This window comes from Podarcis erhardii, assembly GCF_964252035.2.
Source record: "Podarcis erhardii genome assembly, chromosome: 13".
Lineage (NCBI taxonomy): Eukaryota > Metazoa > Chordata > Lepidosauria > Squamata > Lacertidae > Podarcis > Podarcis erhardii.
Genome location: NC_138502.1, coordinates 4,199,057 through 4,220,071, shown reverse-complemented (window position 1 = coordinate 4,220,071; position 21,015 = coordinate 4,199,057). Strand labels below are relative to the sequence as shown.

The following is a 21,015-nucleotide window of genomic DNA, read 5'->3' as shown; positions in this document are numbered from 1 at the left end:
AGGAGTGTGGCGCCGAAAGACGTGTGTCCCAGTTGGAGGGTCTGCGAGTGGAGTATATGAGGTGGGCTGGCTAGATGGCAGGACACATAGCTAGCGTATATGAGATTGGTTGATTGATCAACTGGATGGTATATTTGAAGTTGGTGGGATGGATGGCTAGGATAGAACAGGGCTTTCAGTACGGAGCTGACTTTCTCTCAAAATAAGGCAGGCACCTACAATCTTAGGCTTTCAATTCTTTTAACTTGGGCCTTCACACCTTAGTATTAGTATTGTTAATTTCCCTTCATGACCAGAACTGGAGTCATGTGAAATTTGTTTCACACTGTTTTTAACAGTACAATAATAGGTGGTATTCAACAAAAATTTATTTAGAATAGACCCACAGAAATTAACTTTGTGCACAATTTCCCCTTATATACACATTTTTGCAAAGCGATTTCCCATAATATAATGAAATTTTGTATGTTATTTTCAGTAACATATGCACACTTTACCCTAGTATATGCATTTTTGTACACATTACTGGTCTGGAGAAATGCACTGCAAAATTCAGGGAAGAGCAAATTTCAGAAAGGATGGCTGAGTCTCAGTTCTCGTATTGTTTGGGAAAGTGCGAATTAGGGAGGTTGGCCTTTAATTCCTCTCCATCCTTCCTCTCCCTCTCCATCCTTGCACACCCAGGCAGCTCACTTCAGCACTCACCCCCACTGCAGATGGTGACCGAGTCAAACCAGCAGATGGAGTCCGTGTCCGGACTGGAACTGTGAGGCCAATGGATCGTGTGCCCAACATAGCGCAGAGTTCGAGCACCGACGTTCACACTGTAGGTGGGCCAGAGGCGGTTGCCCTTCCCATTTGTGTCCAGTATGATATAGGGGAGCACGGCATCTCCGTATTCATCGGCTGACACTGGCTGGCTGAAGCCTTCCAGCTCAAAGTCTTTGGCATGCTCTGCAATGGTGGAGCCCATCACCCACTTGCCGGACTTCCGAGTATTCTCCACTGCCTTGGCCAGGAAGTAGATGGAGTTAAAGATAGTACCAAACAGGGGGTGTGCCTTTAAAGAGAAGCAAGCAAGAGTTAGGACCAGGTTCTTAAATTCTGCAACCTCAATAAATGATGCTACAATGATACATTTGCTTCTGTTTTCTTGATTCCCCTCATTTGTTTTGCTCGCCTTACAAGAGGGAAGGCACTACTGTGGCCTGTGCTGTCCTACTTTGTTCATTGCTCTGCAATACTGCCACATTATTGCTGTCCAGAAGGGCTACAGCGCAACGAAAGCAGAACAACAACAACAAAAACCAGAACATTGGGGGTTACAAAAAGTTGTGGGATTTCAGCAGGAAGTTACGGGATATGAGCTGATAAGAAAAGTAGTTGTATGAATGACCACCCCAAAACATTTGCAGGTGCAAACAGTTCTGAAAGTGGGATCATGTAGGGCTGCTCCAGTAGCTTCATGACCACAAATCAGCATGAACATGCAACAGAATGATGTCTGGAAGGACCCAAAATAGTTTTGTGGGCGCTGAATTCTGTGCTGCATTATTGTTATTACTTACAGTGGTACCTCGGGTTAAGTACTTAATTCGTTCCGGAGGTCCGTTCTTAACCTGAAACTGTTCTTAACCTGAAGCACCACTTTAGCTAATGGGGCCTCCTGCTGCCGCCGTGCCGCCGGAGCACGATTTCTGTTCTCATCCTGAAGCAAAGTTCTTAACCCGAAGGTACTATTTCTGGGTTAGCGGAGTCTGTAACCTGAAGTGTATGTAACCTGAAGCGTATGTAACCCGAGGTACCACTGTACTTACTTAAAAGGTAAAGGGATCCCTGACCATTAGGTCCAGTCATGACCGACTCTGGGGTTGCGCACTCATCTCGCTCTATAGGCCGAGGGAGCCGGCGTTTGTCCGCAGACAGCTTCCGGGTCATGTGGCCAGCATGACTAAGCCGCTTCTGGTGAACCAGAGCAGCACACGGAAACTCCGTTTACCTTCCCGCTGGAGTGGTACCTATTTATCTACTTGCACTTTGACATGCTTTTGAACTGCTAGGTTGGCAGGAGCAGGGACCGAGCAACGGGAGCTCACCCCGTCGCGGGGATTCGAACCACCGACCTTCGGCAAGATCGGCAAGTCCTAGGCTCTGTGGTTTAACCCACAGCGCCACCCGCTTACTTACTTACTTACTTACTTACTTACTTACTTACTTACTTAAAATTATAGACTCCCCTCTCATGCCAAATATCAGGGCAACGTGCAATCAGATTTACAAAGGGGGTAAAATACTCCTAAAAACAATGCAGAATCATCGTAAAAATGACTGGCTCATCTTAAAGGTTTAAACTGCAGAATAGGGTGGTTCATAAAAAACTTTTTTTAAAAAAATGCCTGCTCCAAAGGTCTTATCTTAGTACACTAGGAATTATATAGCTGTATCTGAATTTTCATGCATATCAGTTAATATCTTGAACCTCCTCCATGAAAATAGCTGTTTACTTGGCCATTTTCCTATGTCGTGAAGGCTGAAATTTCAGTTCAGTGGAGCAGCGTCAAGATATTAACTGATATGCATGAAAGTTCAGATATAGCTATATAATCCCTAGTGAAGTAAAAAGAAGACCTTTGGAGAAGCCATTTTCCAAAAAAAAAAAAAAAATTTTTTATGAACAGCCCTGCTGCAGAATATGCACACAAAAAAGTATCCAAGAGCCATCAGAAGGTCAGAAGTGAGGAGGCTTGTCAAATGTCTGCTGGAAGAGTATTCCGCAGCAGTGCTAAAACGCCCTTCATTCAGGCAGATCTAAAAAATGAATGCAGTTGTGAGCACACAGCGCTCTGGACGGCATAGGGAACCTCCTAAATCTGAGCCTCTCCTGCACCTCAAACAGATCACCATCATCATCATCATCATCATCATTTATTATTTATACCCCGCCCATCTGGCTGGGTTTCCCCAGCCACTCTGGGCAGCTTTCAACAGAATATTAAAATACAACAATCTATTAAACATTAAAAGCTTCCCTAAACAGGACTGCCTTCAGATGTCTTCTAAAAGTCTGGTAGTTGTTGTTCTCTTTGACATCTGGTGGGAGGGCGTTCCACAGGGCGGGCGCCACTACCGAGAAGGCCCTCTGCCTGGTTCCCTGTAACTTGGCTTCTCGCAGGGAGGGAACCGCCAGAAGGCCCTCGGTGCTGGACCTCAGTGTCCGGGCAGAACAATGAGGGTCAGTGGCGTAGCGTGGGGGGTGCAGGGGGGGCCGGCCGCACCGGGCGCAACATCTGGGGGGGCGCTCGCACTCGCAGCTCTCTGCCCCCTGCTAAAATCCACGGGTTAGGGGGCGCAAATTACTTGCCTTGCCCTGGGTGCTGACAACCCACGCTACGCCACTGATGACGGTGGAGACGCTCCTTCAGGTATACTGAACCGAGGCCCTGCTGGGGCCATCCCTTGTACCTGCCCACCACTACCCACTGCCTCTTTCCTCAGATGCACCTTGTCAGCATCCAGGTGGCCAGGAATTTCACTCTTCTTCTGAGCCTCCCTGAAAGTCTGCCGGAAGGACTGCTCCGGGGAGTCGATGGTGATGGTGAGCACCGCGTCGTAGGCCATGCGGAGTTTGAGGCTGTCATCCAGCACAGGGTAGGACTCCTTCTGGTAGGGCATGCTGTAAGTCAGGGCGTCGTAGGGGATGAAAACGTAGGTCCCATCTGTCATACGCAGGTCCTCGGCCTTCTCCAGCAGGAGGCGCTGTTCCTCCCCACCCAGCAGGGCAGAGTGCATGCACATGACGATCACTGGATAGGAAAGGAACGAGGAGGAAAAAATGGGCAGGGTAGACAGTCGGAAGGGTTAGGCCAGGCAAGGGTCAGCAAACTTTTTCAGCAGGGGGCCAGTCCACTGTCCTTCAGACCTTATGGGGAGCCAGACTATGTTTGGGGGAGTGAACAAATTCCTATGCCCCACAAATAACCCAGAGATGCATTTTAAATAAAAGCACACATTCTACTCATGTAAAAACACGCTGATTCCCGGACTGTCTGCAGGCCGGATTTAGAATGTGATTGGGCCGGATCCGGCCCCCGGGCCTTAGTTTGCCTACCTAGGGGTTAGGGATTAGGAGGAAAATCGGTGTAAAGTCCAGAGCTCACCAAGGGACCGCAGTGAGATGAAGAGGGCCTCTGTGTATGTGCAAACTGACCTTCTGCAAAATGGACTGCCTCTACTAATATGAGCCAGCCCAGACCCTGCATTTATCCCCTCTCCATGTGCCCTCTTTGAAGGAGATGCAGAGGGCAGCAACATGAGAACAGGTCCTTTCGTGGTGGCTCCCCACTTACAGAATGCCCTCCCCAGGAAGGGAAGCCTGGCACCATCACTGGCTATTTTTAGGCACCAGGCAAGAATTCTGTCAGTTTGTGGGCCCTTTACGCTGGAAAGTTTTAGATATTGCGACCTCCCTTAGGATGTCGGTAGGATATGTTAGACTGCCTTTGATGTATATGAATGCGTTTAGCTTTTATTTTGCCATAGCTTTGGAGCAGTTTTTATTTTTGCTTTGGGTTCCTTTTTGCCAAAAAAAAGGGACCATTTTAAGTACAATTATATTAATATTAAGGCATGCGGGTGGCGCTGTGGGTTAAACCACAGAGCCTAGGACTTGCCGATCAGAAGGTCGGCGGTTCAAATCCCCGCGACGGGGTGAGCTCCCGTTGCTCGGTCCCTGCTCCTGCCAACCGAGCAGTTCGAAAGCATGTCAAAGTCCAAGTAGATGAATAGGTACCACTCCAGCGGGAAGGTAAACGGTGTTTCTGTGCGCTGCTCTGGTTCGCCAGAAGCAACTTAGTCATGCCGGCCACATGACCCAAAAGCTCTACGCCGGCTCCCTCAGCCAATAAGGCAAGATGGGTGCCACAACCCCAGAGTTGGCCACGACTGGACCTAATGGTCAGGGGTCCCTTTACCTTTACTTTTATAATAATATTAATATGCTAAAGCCATGTCCATAACATACATTTAATGCACGTTGCTTTCCCAAAGATCCTGGGAGATATACTGTGAATTTTAATGTTATAGTATTTTAACTTTTTGTATGTTTAAAACTGTTCTAAGTTTTTCTTGATTTTATCTTTTGGTAAAGCGTTTTGAGGTGTGTGTGTTTCTAAACAACCAAGTAGTGTATAAAATTTATGAAATAAGTATCTTACACCTCACATACCTACTAGTTCCAGGACTCTTCATAGCAGTGATGTCTGACCACCATCCCTGCACAGCAACAGCAACAGCAGCCTTCGACTTCCAGATGTTTTGGGCTACAAACCATCACCCGCCCCAGCCAGGACAGCCATGGGAGCTGTTGTCCAAAACATCGGGATGACACAAGGTTGGGGAAGGTTGCTTTGGGGCAGCGCTTTGGGACTACAATTCCCATCATTGCTAGCTAGCAGGACCAGTGGTCAGGGATGATGGGAATTGTAGTCCCAAAAACAGCTGGAGACCCAAGTTTGGGAAAGGTGGCTTTAGAACCACAAGCAGTTTTACCATTCCTTCTCAGGCGGCTGATTTTTTAAGGGGGCAGGTACCATTAGAGAGGGTCAGCATATCGGATCAGTTTGGATAAGGGGAGGTTTAGACATTTTAAAAAATAATAAAGTAGTTTATGTTTACTAGGTGTGCAATTTGGTTTTGACTACAATGCACAGGAGTGGAGGTTGACACTTTCCCTCCCCAGCCATGATATTGATGGAAATAATGTGCCAACCACCACACTACTTAATTGGTGCTACTTAACTGTACAACTAAAGGCAGAGGTGCCGTATGGTAATTTTAGACTCCAGACATAATGGTCTTATGGAGCGCCCTTCTTTAGGTGGTCCATTCCTGTCCATTCCTCCGAAGTGGGGCCCTGGATATCTGCCCTAAAATCCTGCCCTGGCTAAGGGAAAGTTTCCTTATCTTTGGCTAATAGCAGCATATGCAAGTTATTTTCAGTGGGGTTGCTGCTGGGGGATAGGAATGGGGAGAAATTTGATTCAGTTCACATAGGGTTGCCATATTTCAAACAGTGAAAATCTGGTCAGGAAAAAAAGTTGTTGAATTTTGGGGGGGTAAAGTTGTTGAGTGGGGTTTCGGGGGGGGGGGCAAAGCAGTATTCCATATAGAGAGAGAGAGATTCTGGATGTATGGCAAGCCTAAAGGTAAAGGGACCCTGACCGTTAGGTCCAGTCACGGACAACTCTGGGGTTGCAGTGCTCATCTTGCTTTACTGGCCGAGGGAGCCGGGTCATGTGGCCAGCATGACTAAGCCACTTCTGGTGAATCAGAGCAGCGCATGGAAATGCCATTTACCTCCCCGCCGGAGTGGTACCTATTTATCTATTGCACTTTGACAGGCTTTCAAACTGCTAAGTTGGCAGGATCAGGAACCGAGCAACGGGAGCTCACCTTGTTGCGGGGATCTGAACCGCCAACCTTCTGATCGGCAAGTCCTAGGCTCTGTGGTTTAGACCACAGCGCCACCAACGTCCCATGGCAACCCTAGTTCACATTTAAAGTCAAATTTACACAATTCCCGCTTTGCGAAACAATGCGCAACAAAGAGACCATATCTGTCAAGTGTCCCTTATTTGAAGGGACAGTCCCTTATTCCAGCACCATGTCCCGCTGCTGTCCCTTATTGATGGATGTCCCTTAAATGTCCCTTAAATGATGTCCCTTAAATTTCAAAGGAAGCAGCTCCTCTCCCTCCCTCCCTGCCGGCCAGGGAGGAGGGAGGCTCCAACTGTGTTGCTTGGCTGTGTTGCTCACCCAATAAGAAGTCTAAAAATGACTGGGGGTGGAGCTTGCATGCCTTGTGTGTGGCTAGTTAATGCAAGCTGAGGGGTTTTTTGAATGCTGGATGCCATTTTATTGCACGTGCTGCTGCAAAGTTTGCAGTGCAAAGCCAGGCCGGGGAGCCATCTTAAGTTGAGGCTGCATAGGCTTTGTGGTGCATGTGATTCAGATTCTATTCAGTTGAACCTCTGGTTACAAAGTTGGTTGGACAGTGTTCTCGGAGCTACCAGCATGAGTTTGACCAGACTGCAGCAGGACAGGAAGACTGGAGTGCCTGGAACAGGTGAGGCTGCAGGTCCCTTATTTTGGCTGCTGGTCCCTTATTTTCAAGGCTGCTGGTCCCTTATTTTCAAATCTGTAAGTTGACAGCTATGCAAAGAGACATCCTTCAAAATTTGCATTTCTCCAAATTCCATTCTCCAGTCAATAAATGTGTACAACAGTGCATTGCATTAGGGTCAACTGTGCATATATCAGTGAAGATAGTGTACAAGAGCATTGTATTAGGGGGAAAGTCTTGCAAAATGTGTATATTGTTACAGGCGCGCCAGTTTCTGCCCAATATGGGGGGTGGACGCATGCGTGCAACGTCACATGTTGGGAGGGTGCCCGACGCGACTCGTCACATACTCTGAAAGGCCCAGCAGAGCCAGCCATGGCTGCAGCTAGGCCCGGTGTAGCCTAGTTGCAGCTACGGGAGGGCCTGATGGAGCCCATTGTGACTGCGGCTCCTCTTGCACGCTCACACACACCTCTGATTCCTCCTATTGCACCTCTTCCCCAGATACACCTTCTTCCAAAGTAAGCTTCCAGTGAGTGGAGAAATCAATTAGCAGCAGCTCCTCAGCTCCAGCCAGCTCACCTTCTGACACCACTGTTGCACGCCACCCCAATCTCTCAGTGGTGTGAGGTTCCACTCGTTTACCCATGGTTCATGTTTCCTTGTGGAGCGAGGCATAGCGGAAACTGTGGTGTCTTTATGATATGTGGTTTATTTATACACATATATACCCTGAGCCCACCCTGGAGGGGTTCATAGCATTGACACCCCAAAAGGGCCTTGCTTCTCCCACAGCCGCTGCCTTGGATTCAAACAGAAATCAAGCATTGCTCAGACTCTCTCTCTCCAGCTTGCTGCTGTACTTCTAAGCTCACACCATCCCAGCTCCCTGCCTTTGTCCTTCTAACTAGCCATGAGTTAGGGGAAGGGGCCCAACCCTTTTGCTGTCTTGATCATATCGCCTTCCTTTGCTTACTTAATGGACCATCACTCAGGCTATCATTTCCACAGGATGCCAGCCTGGCTTATATTTTAACACATGCGGGATTCAGGGGTTAAAAGAGTCTCAGCATACAGCCGACACACACGAACCCGGCAAACTCAGATGTTGGGTACGTCACCATTATCCAGTGTGGACCAGTTCATGGAGGGCAATCGTAGGGTGTTACAAACTATATCTGGAAAGTTCCTGAGGGTCATTAGATGTCTCTCCTAGACAGAGATAAGGAAGTACTGTAGGTGTTGTGCCATCTCCCCCTTCAAAAATGTTCTGTATGTGTTTTCAACCTAAATGTCCTGGTTCACCTGCTTTTATACAGAGACAGAAAGCACTAAAGCCACATTCTTACTTCATCTTGATAAGCAATATTTTCTTAACCTCCATTGTGCATCTGGGTTGAGCCACAATTTATCATGAGGCAACAGCTTTGAAGCTTTTCTTGGCAAATGCTTTTGTGTTGTGATCCTGCATATCTCTTGTACCATCAGGCTGCTTCTTAAAAGTATGGGTCAGGCTGGAGGGTGGAGAAGCCTGTCATACGTATGTGATTGCACCTTATAGAACAGTTGTTGCTCATTTAAAGTGACTACATGAACTGACCTTATCCACACTGACTAAGAACCTCAGCAGAACCTAGAAGTTTTCTAACAATTATCCCCCAAACATCAGACCCTTTGAGAGTCGCGCAAGCACATGTGGCCCCAACCCAGCCATACCTCGTACATCATAGGCCCTCTGTACCCGGCGGAGGGCATCCCGTGCCCCATTCGGTTCGTCCTCCATGGTGGTCACGACAGTGACAGGGAGGCCAAAGTTGCGCAACGACTCTGCCAGGCCTTGCCCTACTTCCACCCAGAGGTCCTGCCCGGAGCTGATCACAGCAACGTGGGCCCAGCGGAAGTACTTGAGCACGGTGTAGAGGACGGCGGAGGCCTGGGGCAGCGGCCGGGAAAAGGTGCCGAAACGTTCCACCTCGGCATCGTCCGTCAGGCAAGACCAGGAGAAGACGGGCTTGTTCCAAGCTCTGCCGAGCAGCCCAGCTGCCTCGCACGTGGCTGGGTTGACCGGGCCCACGAAGCCAGAGGCATAGCGCTCCGAGTTGACAAAGCTAACCATGGCCTGAGACGACTTGCAGTCTTCGTTGAGGAGGACATAGTCAAACCAGTAGCCCTGGTTCAGAGTAGGGTCCTTGTTGATGCGGGCAATGGCCAGCTTGGCCGCTGCGTCAGGGTAGGCCCTGGCGTAGATGGAGTCACAGGTCCAAGGGCCCATCACGCCCACCTTGAAGGTTGATGGCAGGACGCGGCAGGGCAAAGAGAGGAACAAGAGCCAGAAGAGGAGGGCTTGCCGGCGGGGGCCCTTATAGCAGGCCCACCTGGGGTGGTTGGAAAGGCGGAGCAGGAATCTGTGGAAGCCAAGCCAGGCTAGGATCATGGTGTCGCCGAGCCCGGGAATGGCGCAACGGTGGGGGAAGGGGGAAGGGAGGGGAAGAAGAGGGAGAAGGCACGGCTCACAAATCCTTTAGTCCCTCAGCGGCCAGGGCCAGAAATCTTTTGTCGGAGTGGGTCCATTTGCCGCCATCAACTTGGTTAAGATTCACCGCACACAGTCAAGAGAACTCACCCTGGAATAGAGAAAAAGAAGAAACATCACACTATGCTGGGAAAAGGATGCTTGAGGCCCTGCGCATAGCTGTGGGGATCTGTGGGCATTGCCACAAACAACCCCGTTCATGTCCTGTGTTTGTTTTTAATCTCATTTCTTTAAAAAAGGGGGGTTTTTAAGACTGGGTAGCGTTACGCAGCCCACAGAAAGTTGGGTAAACAGCATGCGGACAAACACCTCTCCACTTTGGGCAGCCATCTTGTTACCGAAGGCCAGCTTGTTGCCCGTAGCAACTACCTCACCATCTTCACAGGTGTAAAATGAACAAAAAGCACCACTCCAGGTTAGCTACTGCTGAGCCATATTTGTTGCCCAGCTTTTAGGGCTTGTGGTGCTTACAAATATAATTTGCTTCGCATTTCTTTTGGGCAAGGCAAACAATCCCATAGTGTAACTGGGGCGGGGGGGGGGCAGATATCACCACACTTCCCACAGAGAGAGAGAGGTCATGACAGGAGAGGCAGCCAGCTGCTTTGGCCAAGTCCACCCTATTCTACCAGCCTCGGGCGGTATTATCCAAATTACTGTTCTGCTCATGCTCCAGCACCTCAACGAAGCTGCCCCATCCCTCAAATCCTAATCTTGCAGCTGAACTAAAACAGGATTAGCCTTTTGGCCCCAGCTGCCTCTTCGTATTAGGTGTGAATCGGTGCGATGGCGCTCACGTGCCCACAAGTGCTCAGCAGGTCACCTCTACCAACTCCTTTTACCCTTTACTATGAATAATGTTGCAAGGTGTGTTTGTGTGTGTGGAGTTATAGAGGGGGAAAGAGCTATCAGGTCTTAATTTTACACCCTTTGAGAAAAACTGGAAATGTGAGGGAAAGCTGGAAAACCACAAGCATGGATTGTGTTTTCTTTTAACACAATGATGGCATGTAAGGTCTGTTTCAATGTGTTATTTGAAACCAACAGACATATTTGTTACTGATGGTCAAGAACACAGAGCTGTTTTATTGGGTGGGGGGATATTGTCTTTGCCACACCTTTAACACTTATTGGAATTTTTACACTGGCTCATTCTTGCATTTTCCCAAACATAATAATTTTCTGGGTGAATAGCATTCCCCCACCCCAATCTATGTACTAGATTTACGCTCACTGTGGCCCATGCTATTTTAAAATTTATTTATAGTATTCAATGGCTTCTATGTGGCTGGTTAGAAACCAGCTTTCTCCAGCTGATAGGTGTAGTGTAGCAACATTAGCAAGTTCCAAAATCCCAAATACCAGAATTTGAGGTGGGGCAAGGACTTAATTATAAGACATGCTTGACATTTTACAGAGCTCCAATGCCTAAATATATATTTTTTAAATTAAAGATTGCATAGATTAAAATGGAATTAATCTTTCAAAATGTGAGTTTGCAAAAATATTTGGTGGGAGGGGCACATATTTAAAACATCCACAAAAATATGCTTCTATGCTATTCTCATTATCCCACTGGGAAGAGCTTTTGCATTATGCAACACGAGACAAGTCTACCTATTTTCATCTGACAAAGGTCAAGCGACTTGCCTTTCCACACCTGTGGATCTATTAAAAACTGAGTGCAAAGCTGGTGACCTACATTTACGATTCGGTGGAAGGTTGTGAAATTCAGCAAGGCACAGCTGCTAATGCAGAAACCACATGGATGTTTCTCTGGGTGAATCCCACTGAATGAAGATGCCCGTATTTGCTTTTGATACAGATGAGTTTTCCGCGCAAGACTAGAGTGGGTCCCAATCAGGCCTATTCTGGTCTCAAATCCGGGTCCTGAAATAGGCTGTGAAAAGTACACCTTATTGTCTAGACGCTGCCTGCTTCTTCTGCTTCCTATCTCCCTCTACTCCATAGGTTGGATGGACAGCAACGACCATAATCCCTGACCACTAGTCATGCTAGCTGAGACAGAGGGGTGTCATCTGGAGGGTCATAGCCTAGCCATGCCTGCTCTGGTCTCTCTTTCACACACACCATTTCAGAGGGTAAATCTTTCCCACCCCCTGCAACACAACGACAAACATCACCTGTACATCTGCATCTTTGATGCATCTTTTATAGATACAAGGGTTAACTACACTGTTTCATGGAGGGTAAGGCTATCGGTGGCTACTAGCAATGACCACTGTGATGTAACCTACCTGCCTGCAGAGTGTCTCACCAGAGTGGTACATGCTCTAGTTATCTCTTGCTTGGACTACTGCAATGCGCTCTATGTGGGGCTACCTTGGAAGGTGACCCGGAAACGACAACTAATCCAGAATGTGGCAGCTAGACTAGGGACTGGGAGTGGCCGCCGAGACCACATAACACCAATCTTGAAAGACCTACATTGGCTCCCAGTACGTTTCCGAGCAAAAGTCAAAGTGTTGGTGTTGACCTTGAAAGCCCTAAATGGCCTCAGTCCGGTATACCCGAAGGAGCATCACCACCCCCATCGTTCTGCCCGGACACTGAGGTCCAGCTCCGAGGGCCTCCTGGTGGTTCCCTCCCTGCGAGCAGCCAAGCTACAGGGAACCAGGCAGAGGGCCTTCTCGGTAGTGGCGCCCACCCTGTGGAACGCCCTCCCACCAGATGTCAAAGAGAACAACTACCAGACTTTTAGATGACATCTGAAGGCAGCCCTGTTTAGGGAAGCTTTTAATGTTTAATAGGCTATTGTATTTTAATATTCTGTTGGAAGTGGCCCAGAGTGGCTGGGGAAACCCAGCCAGATGGGTGCGGTATAAATAAATTATTATTATTATTATTATTATTATTATTATTATTATTATTATTATTTCCACTGCTGGAGTCAGTATGCCTCTGAATGACTCCATCCCTGATGAAAAATAGCAGCCCCTACCCATAAAGAGAGAGAGTTTCCAGACAGCCTTGAGCTCTGGCAACTCTTGCTTTAGAAAACAAATACGGAGAACACGAATGCTCATCATCCCTAGATGGATGCAAAGTGGACCACGCAACTCCAGAGAGCCCCACAACTTCATGGGTCCTATAGGAAAAAACTAACCAACCACCTTTTTTGCCCTCCACAGGAAATGCACCTCATTCAATTTCCTTTGGGGTTTACTCATCGGATGAGAAGGTGGTGCAGGCCTGACTGATCCTATTTGGCTCAGGGGAAGAATGCGTCACCGCCAGCACCACACAAACACAAACTTGGGTCATGCTGGCCGATGAACCCGCAATCATAGATATGAATATATGTATTAGTTATGTACCAGTTATTTTTATTGTTTCTGTAGCATGTGCTTTGGCTAGCTTTGTTTGGGGATCATTCATGCAATTTGCTGTGCAGTGCACCACATAATTAGTTTATTTTATCTATTACTCACTCACAACCCAGAATTATGCGTGGCTTTCTGAGACAGGCATGCCCAAGGACCAATCAGGAAGCAGGTGCTTTAAGGCCCGGCCTCCGTGTTCTGAGGAGATTTCCACCCCCCAAAAAAATATATTTTATTAATTTCCCATAAATTTTGCGCATATAATTTCAACACATAATAAACATTTATTTATTTTAATTAAACAAAAACTGAGGAGATAATTTTGACAAGGAGACCTGTTTTAATTCCTTTGCGCTCTCAAAGGAGCGTCGTCCACAAGCTCCCTGACTAAAGCTGATAACAAGGGCTTTGCTGGACCTTCGACAGCAAAGAGAAAACCAATTTTTACACAGCTTTGAAGCAGGGATAGTGTAAAAAAACCCCCCAAAAACTGGCATGCCACACTCTCTCCTGTTTCATAAAAGTCCCCCTCTCATTCTCCTGGCACATTACACCTGCCGTTCTGTACAAAGCGGTGTCCTGAAAAGATTAGGAGAAATGAGGCTTCTTATGGTAGAAACCTGAAACTATTTAAATCCCCTCTTATAAGTCAGGCCCTTTGTCTGTGGAGAAGAGGATTCTTCCTCTCCTTTACAAGGGAGAATTGCATTTGTGTTGACAGAAAAATGGTGGCCAGAGGAACAGGGACAACGTCAAGCACAGTTTCGAAACACAAACCGCAATGGATAAATTAGTCATATTTAAACCAACTGGGGTTGGGGAGATTTTGAGTGACTAGAAAAATTCTAGTCAGGGCCGGCCTGCTCATGAGGCAGCCTGAAGCGGCTGCCTCAGGCGGCAGAATCACATGGGGCGGCACCCCTGCTCCCGCTCCAAGGGTCATGGCGGCAGCTTCTCCTGGCAAGATCTCTTGAGATTCCTGAGAGATCTTGCCAGAAGCCGCTGCAGAAACCCAGTAAGCACAGCAGGAGAAATAGGGGCACAGCACCGCAGAAGGAGGTCCTGCTTCCTGGGATCAGTCCTGTCCCCCTCAGTGGCCATGATGGCTTTGCTGCCAGCAGTCGTTGGTCAGGGAACAGTTGGCCTCTGACAAGCCCAAGTGCCCCAGTTAACTAGCCAGCAAGTTTTAAAATATATAGGGGGGTGTTGTTATTTTTAACATAAGCACTTGTAAAAGCTGCAACTGCCATCTTAGAGGAGGATGGAGGCCTTCCGCCTTCTCTCACACACATGAGGAAATAGGTCCTCGAAGATGCAACACCTTAAAAAACAAAGGAAGCACGGGTCTTGTTTCAAAATGGTTGTTTCCTCAAATGCAAATTAATTGAGCCAATTAAAGTATCTTTTGATCAGCTGGCAGCCCTAAAGACAACCCCCCCCCCCAAAAAAAAAACCCGAATCCAAACTGCATAATAATAAATAATAATATTTTTTTATTTATACCCTGCCCTTCCCGGTTCAGAAAACCGGGTTCAGGGCGACTAACAACAAATTTAAAGCACTTAATTGATGCAACAAAAAGCAGCATAAAATAAAGTCTATAACATCAGTGCCACATCAGTGCCACATTGCTTGAAGTTCGTGAAGCTTGAAAATTGAAGTTTGTGCATGTGTAGATTATTAGGGGTACGTTTTCTAATTCCATCTGAGGCACGTAGGAAAATGAGAATAGATCAGATTAGACATTATTATCCTGTGCTTACAATAAACCCCTCGGGGGTCCGCCAGTTATGCTCTACTGATGCGGCAAATTACTGGAAGTCCCTTAACTTGGCAGGTTAAAGGTGGCGGCTGTGACATGACCTATGGGGGAAAGGCATGTTTCATGCACAAGCCAGTCCACACATGAATCTCTTGGAAAGCGGTGCCAAATGACGGTTTGCCTGTATGACTCAGCCACCGCACCTGAAATCACCACAGATATATATCACCCGATGTCAACTCAGACCATAACACTTGCCCCGGGAGACAGATCACACATTTGACTGAGAGGCGTCGAGTGGATGAACAAATGAAGGGGGAAATTTCATTACTAGATTATTCAATTGCAGTCTGTGGCTTTATTAGGATCTATTTTTCAGGCCTTGAATCTCAGTCGGCTTGCTTAAGCAACGGGGTGTTTTGTAACTGGTTGGCAGAAATGAAGTTGGTAACTAAGGGTCTGCCTTTGCTATACTTAAGATATATACATTGCTTAAGGTCTTGCGCCTGGAAACAGACAACAGGAAACACCTTAAACCACAAAGAAACAGACTAAGAATATTGTGAGTGCACAGGAATGGAAAATTCCCCACACGTGCTCTATCCCTAAATTTATGAAGTAATGCAGTTAGTCTCTGAATTGCTATATATCTACAATCCATATGTAAGCTCAAGTTTGCCAAAATCTTTTGACTGGCTAAAAGTAGAGTTGCCAAAAAGTTGCTGAGCTTTTTCTAGGAAATACAAACAGACATTTTGCTGATTTCTGCTGGTTAAATCCCGGACACTTGACAACCCTACTAAAAGCCATCGCATGTGTCCTGATGGATGGCTATAGGTATTTTATTAACCCCTGAGCGCATGATGCAATCTTTCCTTGGCCCTCCAAGGGCACGCATGTTCTCTATGGACTCACTAAAGACTTCTCTGTTTAGCATTTCCTATTTGGGACCTCCATCAGTGGACCCCGGGGCTAAATTTCACTCTCCAAAAATGGTGTCTTCGGGAGGGAAACGAGAATACTGTGACGTGGGGGTGGACATGGGGCAGTTCCTAATATCTTTATGTTTACCAAGGAATGGCAAGAGACAACAGATTAAAAATTTAGGGAAGCTTTTAATGTTTGATGCATTACGGTATTTTAATATTTTGTTGGAAGCCGCCCAAAGTGGCTGGGGAAGCCCAGCCAGATGGGCGGGTATAAATCAAAAAATATTATTATATTATTATTATTATTATACAGCAAAGGAGACCTAAGGAGGCAAGTACACTGGTCTTCAACTGGTGGGTGGCGGTCTGATCTGAGGTGGGTGGCAACAGCAGTACTACCACCATACAAATATATGGTGAAAAGTGAAGAAATAGGTCCCAAAGGCAAGTGTGGGTCCAAGGACTGAAAATGCTGAAGTCTGCTGGGCTAGTGGGAAGCAGACTTGGGCAACTGAATGAGAATCACTCCATGCATGCAAGCCCCACATGCCTTCTCCATGGGGAAATGACCAAAGCTCTGGAGAAGCTTGCGTGAAGTTGCACCAAACAGGTGGTAGGAGAGAGGAAAATGGCCGGCAGATCTTTCCACCACCGGCTGCCCTGTAACTCCTCCAAGAGGTTGTGCACTCAGGTACACAACACAGGTGGAGGAAATTAAGTAGGGTGGACATACAGTAAGTGGCTTAGCCATAAATTGCCCCAAGACATTGTGAAGTCTCTTTGCCTAGAGAGGGAGATCTTCTGAGCCACCACTGGAGATGGGACTGTTTTCACATTAACTTTTTGTTATGGGCCTTAACATTCAAAATGCATTAGTAGCATAGTGTTTAAAGTCAAAAGCTATATCACAAGATGAGAAATCAACTTTCCTACTTTCTCTAAGACCCTTTGTAGATGAGAAATATCTCCCTCTCAAACACACACACACACACACACACACACACAGAGAGAGAGAGAGAGAGAGAGAGAAGCTATTGTGATAATACCTGTTTGTTGCACCAATGTTGTGGGTAGCTATGGGATGGTACCTATGACATCATTGCAACAAGAACAAGAAGTTCCACTTCTCCTAAGCACACTATCCAGAAGAGTCTAGGAGTTCATACCCTTTTATTTAATCTTCAAAAGGCAGAATGGAGGGGTGCCCTACAGCACTACACAACACCCCCCAATTTCTAACAAGAATGAACAACTAGCTACACACATATGCAAATTTTTTTTGGGGGGGTGATGTCTATCATATGTATTGTACAGATATTTATCAGATAGTATAGTGCTACTTGGCTTTCCCAATTATGTTGTTGTTGTTGTTGTTGTTGTTGTTGTTGTTGTTGTTGTTAACCCGCCCTTCCCCTAAGGTCCCAGGGTAGGTTATATTTAAAACACAGTATTAAAAACATGTTTAGAATCTACTTTTTAAATAGACGTTATCTGAAAGGGCCAAAGAGGGGTCAAATCCAAATCTAGCCATGATTGTTTTCTAATGCAATTTTCTGCACATGCCAGGATATTAACCATCCTGGACCCTGTGATCAGGAGATGATGCCTTGTTTGTGGTGCCATCACTGGGGGTTGCCCTGACTGCACTGGCACACGACAGAGCCTTCTTGGTGGGGGCTCCCTGCTTGCAGAATGTCCTTCCTCGTGAGGTGTGCCCACCTCCCTCATTATTGACTTTCAGGAGAAATCTAAAAACACCCGTTTACTCACGCATTTGACGCCTGAAATATTCTGTTCCTGGCAATGATGAAATCAGTGGCAGAGAGGATTTGATTGTGGTCAGAATGTTTTTAATGAATTTGTTTTTCTGATGATGTGTTTGCCTCCATGGGCTGCTTTGGGTAGAAGGGTGAGATATTAATTGAATGAATGAATGAATGAATGAATGAATGAATGAATGAATGAATAATGTGGCAGAGTCCCTTTTGCACTCCACACATGTATTCACCATTTTGAGAGATAGGCATTGATAGCCATCAACGCTCTTCCAGCATATTATCAGCTACACCAACTGGACATGAGTAGAACCAGAAATACCTCCCCCCCGACACACACACACACAAACTCCGAAACATATTAACAGAGAAGGACCTCCTGAATTTGCTTCTGCTTCCCTGAGAGAGAGAGATCTCCACAACTCAGGCCATTTACGTACATGCAGAAGAGAATCAAATGCTAATAATCCCACACCTTTTTTAAAAAAAAACACACCACTCCCACTTGCAGAGCTATTATGACTATACAAGGATTTTAGCCTTGCCTGCAGTGGGGCATGCTGTTTTCCTGTATTCAGAGGGGTGTGGATTTGTAGGAGAGTCCTGACATCATCATCATCATCATCATCCATTTATTTATACCATGCCCTCCCCAGCCAGAGCAGGGTTCAGGGCGGCTAACACCAGTAAAATCACAATAAAAACATAATGGGGGGGGGGACCAATTTAAAATACGGGTTAAAATACAATTTAAAATGCAGCCTCATTTTAATAGTAGCCCATAGTTCAAAACCATAAGGGGAGGGAAACATAAGGGTCAGGCTGTGCCCTGGCCAAAGGCCTGGCGGAAGAGCTCTGTCTTGCAGGCCATGCGGAAAGATGTCAAGTCCCGCAGGGCCCTAGTCTCTTGGGACAGAGCTTTCCACCAAGTTGGGGCCAGTACTGAAAAGGCCCTGGCCCTAGTTGAGACCAATCTAATCACCTTGTGACTTGGGACCTCCAAAGCGTTGTCATTTGTGGACCTTAAGGTCCTCCGCGGGGCATACCACATAGAGAACTCCCCACCAGCTGCCTGAAGTGGTGGAGTCTGGGAATAGCTTTGCCACTCGATCCTGATGACTGTTTTAAGTGCAGAGAATGTCCTGTGCAAAATAATTGCCGTTATTATATACAATGATTTTTTTCTGTCTTCCCTTGTGAGGAATGCACACCTACATAAGGGATTGTGAGAGGAACAGGATAGGAACGGACTGCAATCCTGAATAAATTGGCAGCAGTCGCATGAACGAAAGGTAAAGAGTCACAGTGCATGTCTGCTACGTACAGGGAACAGCACCCTCCCCACAGAAGTGCATTTAGCATCTTAGCTGCATAGCTTTCAGTGTGTGCTGAAAATGCACACCTCTTTATCCTGGTCTTTGGCGGTTTAGGTACTGTATTTTGCATTGCGGGGACCACCTCTTTCGTTGCATTTATACTGCCCTATTGCATTTGGAATAGGGACACGGGTGGTGCTGTGGGTTAAACCACAGAGCCTAGGACTTGCTGATCAGAAGGTCAGTGGTTCGAATCCCCGTGACGGGGCGAGCTCCCATTGCTCGGTCCCTGCTCCTGCCAACCTAGCAGTTCGAAAGCACGTCAAAGTGCAAGTAGATAAATAGGTAGGAAGGTAAACGCCGTTTCCGTGCACTGCTCTGGTTCGCCAGAAGCGGCTTAGTCCTGCTGGCCACATGACCTGGAAGCTGTACGCCGGCTCCCTCGGCCAATAAAGCGAGATGAGCGCCGAAACCCCAGAGTTGGTCACGACGACCTAATGGTCAGGGGTCCCTTTACCTTTACCTATTGCATTTGGAACTGTTTACATGTTTGTTTGTTTGTTTGTTTGTTTGTTTGTTTGTTTGTAACATAGAATCATCTAATTTTAAAGTTGGAACGGATCCCAAGGGTTATCTAGTCAAACTTCCTACAATGCAGGAATCTCAACATGCAGTCCCCTATCCAAAAATAGTGTTACAGTTGTATATTAGATTCTTGTAATCTGTCCTGGTGCCTTACGCTGAAGAACAGGTAAGAAATCTAATCAATAAATGAAATACTGCACAAAAAGAACAACAGAAAGATGACAGACAACAATCTTCAGGCTGAAACAGACAAATCACACACACACACACACACACACACACACACACACACACACACACACACCCCAATTTTAAATCAAGCCTATAATATTATAATTTTATGCTCAGACAGAAACTACAAAACAAAAGGAAGGGGAAATATTTCTTTTAGTTGGTCCATCTCACATTTGGGGTTGACTTCCGCTGGATCTAGCTTACTGGTCCCTCTTAGCTAGGCACCACCTCCCTTCTAAACCACCTCTGATCCACATTCTAAGTGTGCTAGATAAATGGGGATACTTTCAGGGAGTTTTAATCCTCACCTCTGAGACCTTGTTTTACCCAGACCGTTATACCGGTGACGTCCAAACAGCTCCTCCCTTTTCTGCAAGAATCTCCCCTGCCCCACTGCACTTTGCTGCGGCTTCACTGCGGAGCGTGAAATGGGTACAATTTCAGTTACCTGTCCTCCAAACAGGATAATAGCAGAGATCAAGATCTGTAGCAGAGGCATTCCTACACTCGGAGAATTAAAATGCCCATGGCTTTTACAGCATTTGAGACTAGATAGTCATCACCAATATCACGGGCACAGAAAACCCATGGAGAAATTGACTCCTGCCAATGCGTAATACAGTTTTCCATCCATCCCCTTTTCTGCACTATGCAAGGAACACAAATCTTAATAGTTGCATTTACCTTTTCGCTTATTTGACAACCTGTCAAGCTTCACCCTATCCCACCCCTGGGTAACTTCCTCCGATGAAGACCCAGGCTGCCCAGAGCCAGGAGATCCCAGTGAGTAGATAGAGTCCAACTCTGGCAATGATCAGAAGACCTTTGTGTCCAGATTGAGACCGGACCCCTGAAACATGTCTCTAGAGGTTTCCAAAGAAGGACTTTTGGGGTGGGTCCCTAACTCTTCTGGAGCAGAAGAATCATCTCTCAATTTGAGAGCAAAGATATTCAGGCTAGCTGGCAAAGGAGTGTGTGCCTAAGAGCCCAAAGTAGAGCTACTCATGAGTAAAGGGTTCTTGGGGAGAGAGTTCCCCACCCCCACCCCCAAAAAAGTGACAGAAAAGTGTGAGGTAACAGCCACTAGCTGACAAGGACTTGTAACCTAGGTGTCACAAACCTCAGGGTGAATGTTCAGGAGGCATTGTATAACCTCTGCCCAAGTTTTGTGTGTGAACATCATCAGCGTGAATGGTCAAGCATGGAAGCGCTCTCCTAGATTCTGCTTTTCAGGTTCCACTTACTCCTGACCGGTGTCGATGAATTTCTGACCCCCGTCTGTCATTGGCCCAGTCACGACGGGGTTTAACTTGCCCTCTCCGCCCAAGTTTCGACCCAGTTGGAGCAGAACACTATCAAAGTTCTTGTGAACTTGTGAACTTGCTCTCTCTCACACACAAAGAGGGAGATGTATGTA

General features: G+C 46.8%; 1 protein-coding gene across 3 annotated transcripts in view; it reads right to left on the bottom strand.

Moving 5' to 3' along the window:
• Positions 1-21,015, bottom strand: part of GUCY2D (guanylate cyclase 2D, retinal) — a 129,264-nt gene that overhangs the window by 25,493 nt on the left and 82,756 nt on the right. The window contains exons 2-5 of one of the 3 annotated variants that reach the window (XM_081835615.1): positions 20,283-20,820; positions 8,837-9,744; positions 3,502-3,803; positions 706-1,060 (exon numbers count right to left, since the gene is read on the bottom strand). In XM_081835615.1, coding sequence (XP_081691741.1) covers positions 706-1,060; positions 3,502-3,803; positions 8,837-9,554 — 1,375 coding nt within the window. In that variant the 5' untranslated portion in view covers positions 9,555-9,744; positions 20,283-20,820. Of the gene's footprint in view, positions 1-705; positions 1,061-3,501; positions 3,804-8,836; positions 9,745-13,332; positions 13,976-14,760; positions 15,228-20,282; positions 20,821-21,015 lie in introns of those variants that run through there. The other 2 variants (XM_081835616.1, XM_081835617.1) reach the window with 2 other exon arrangements.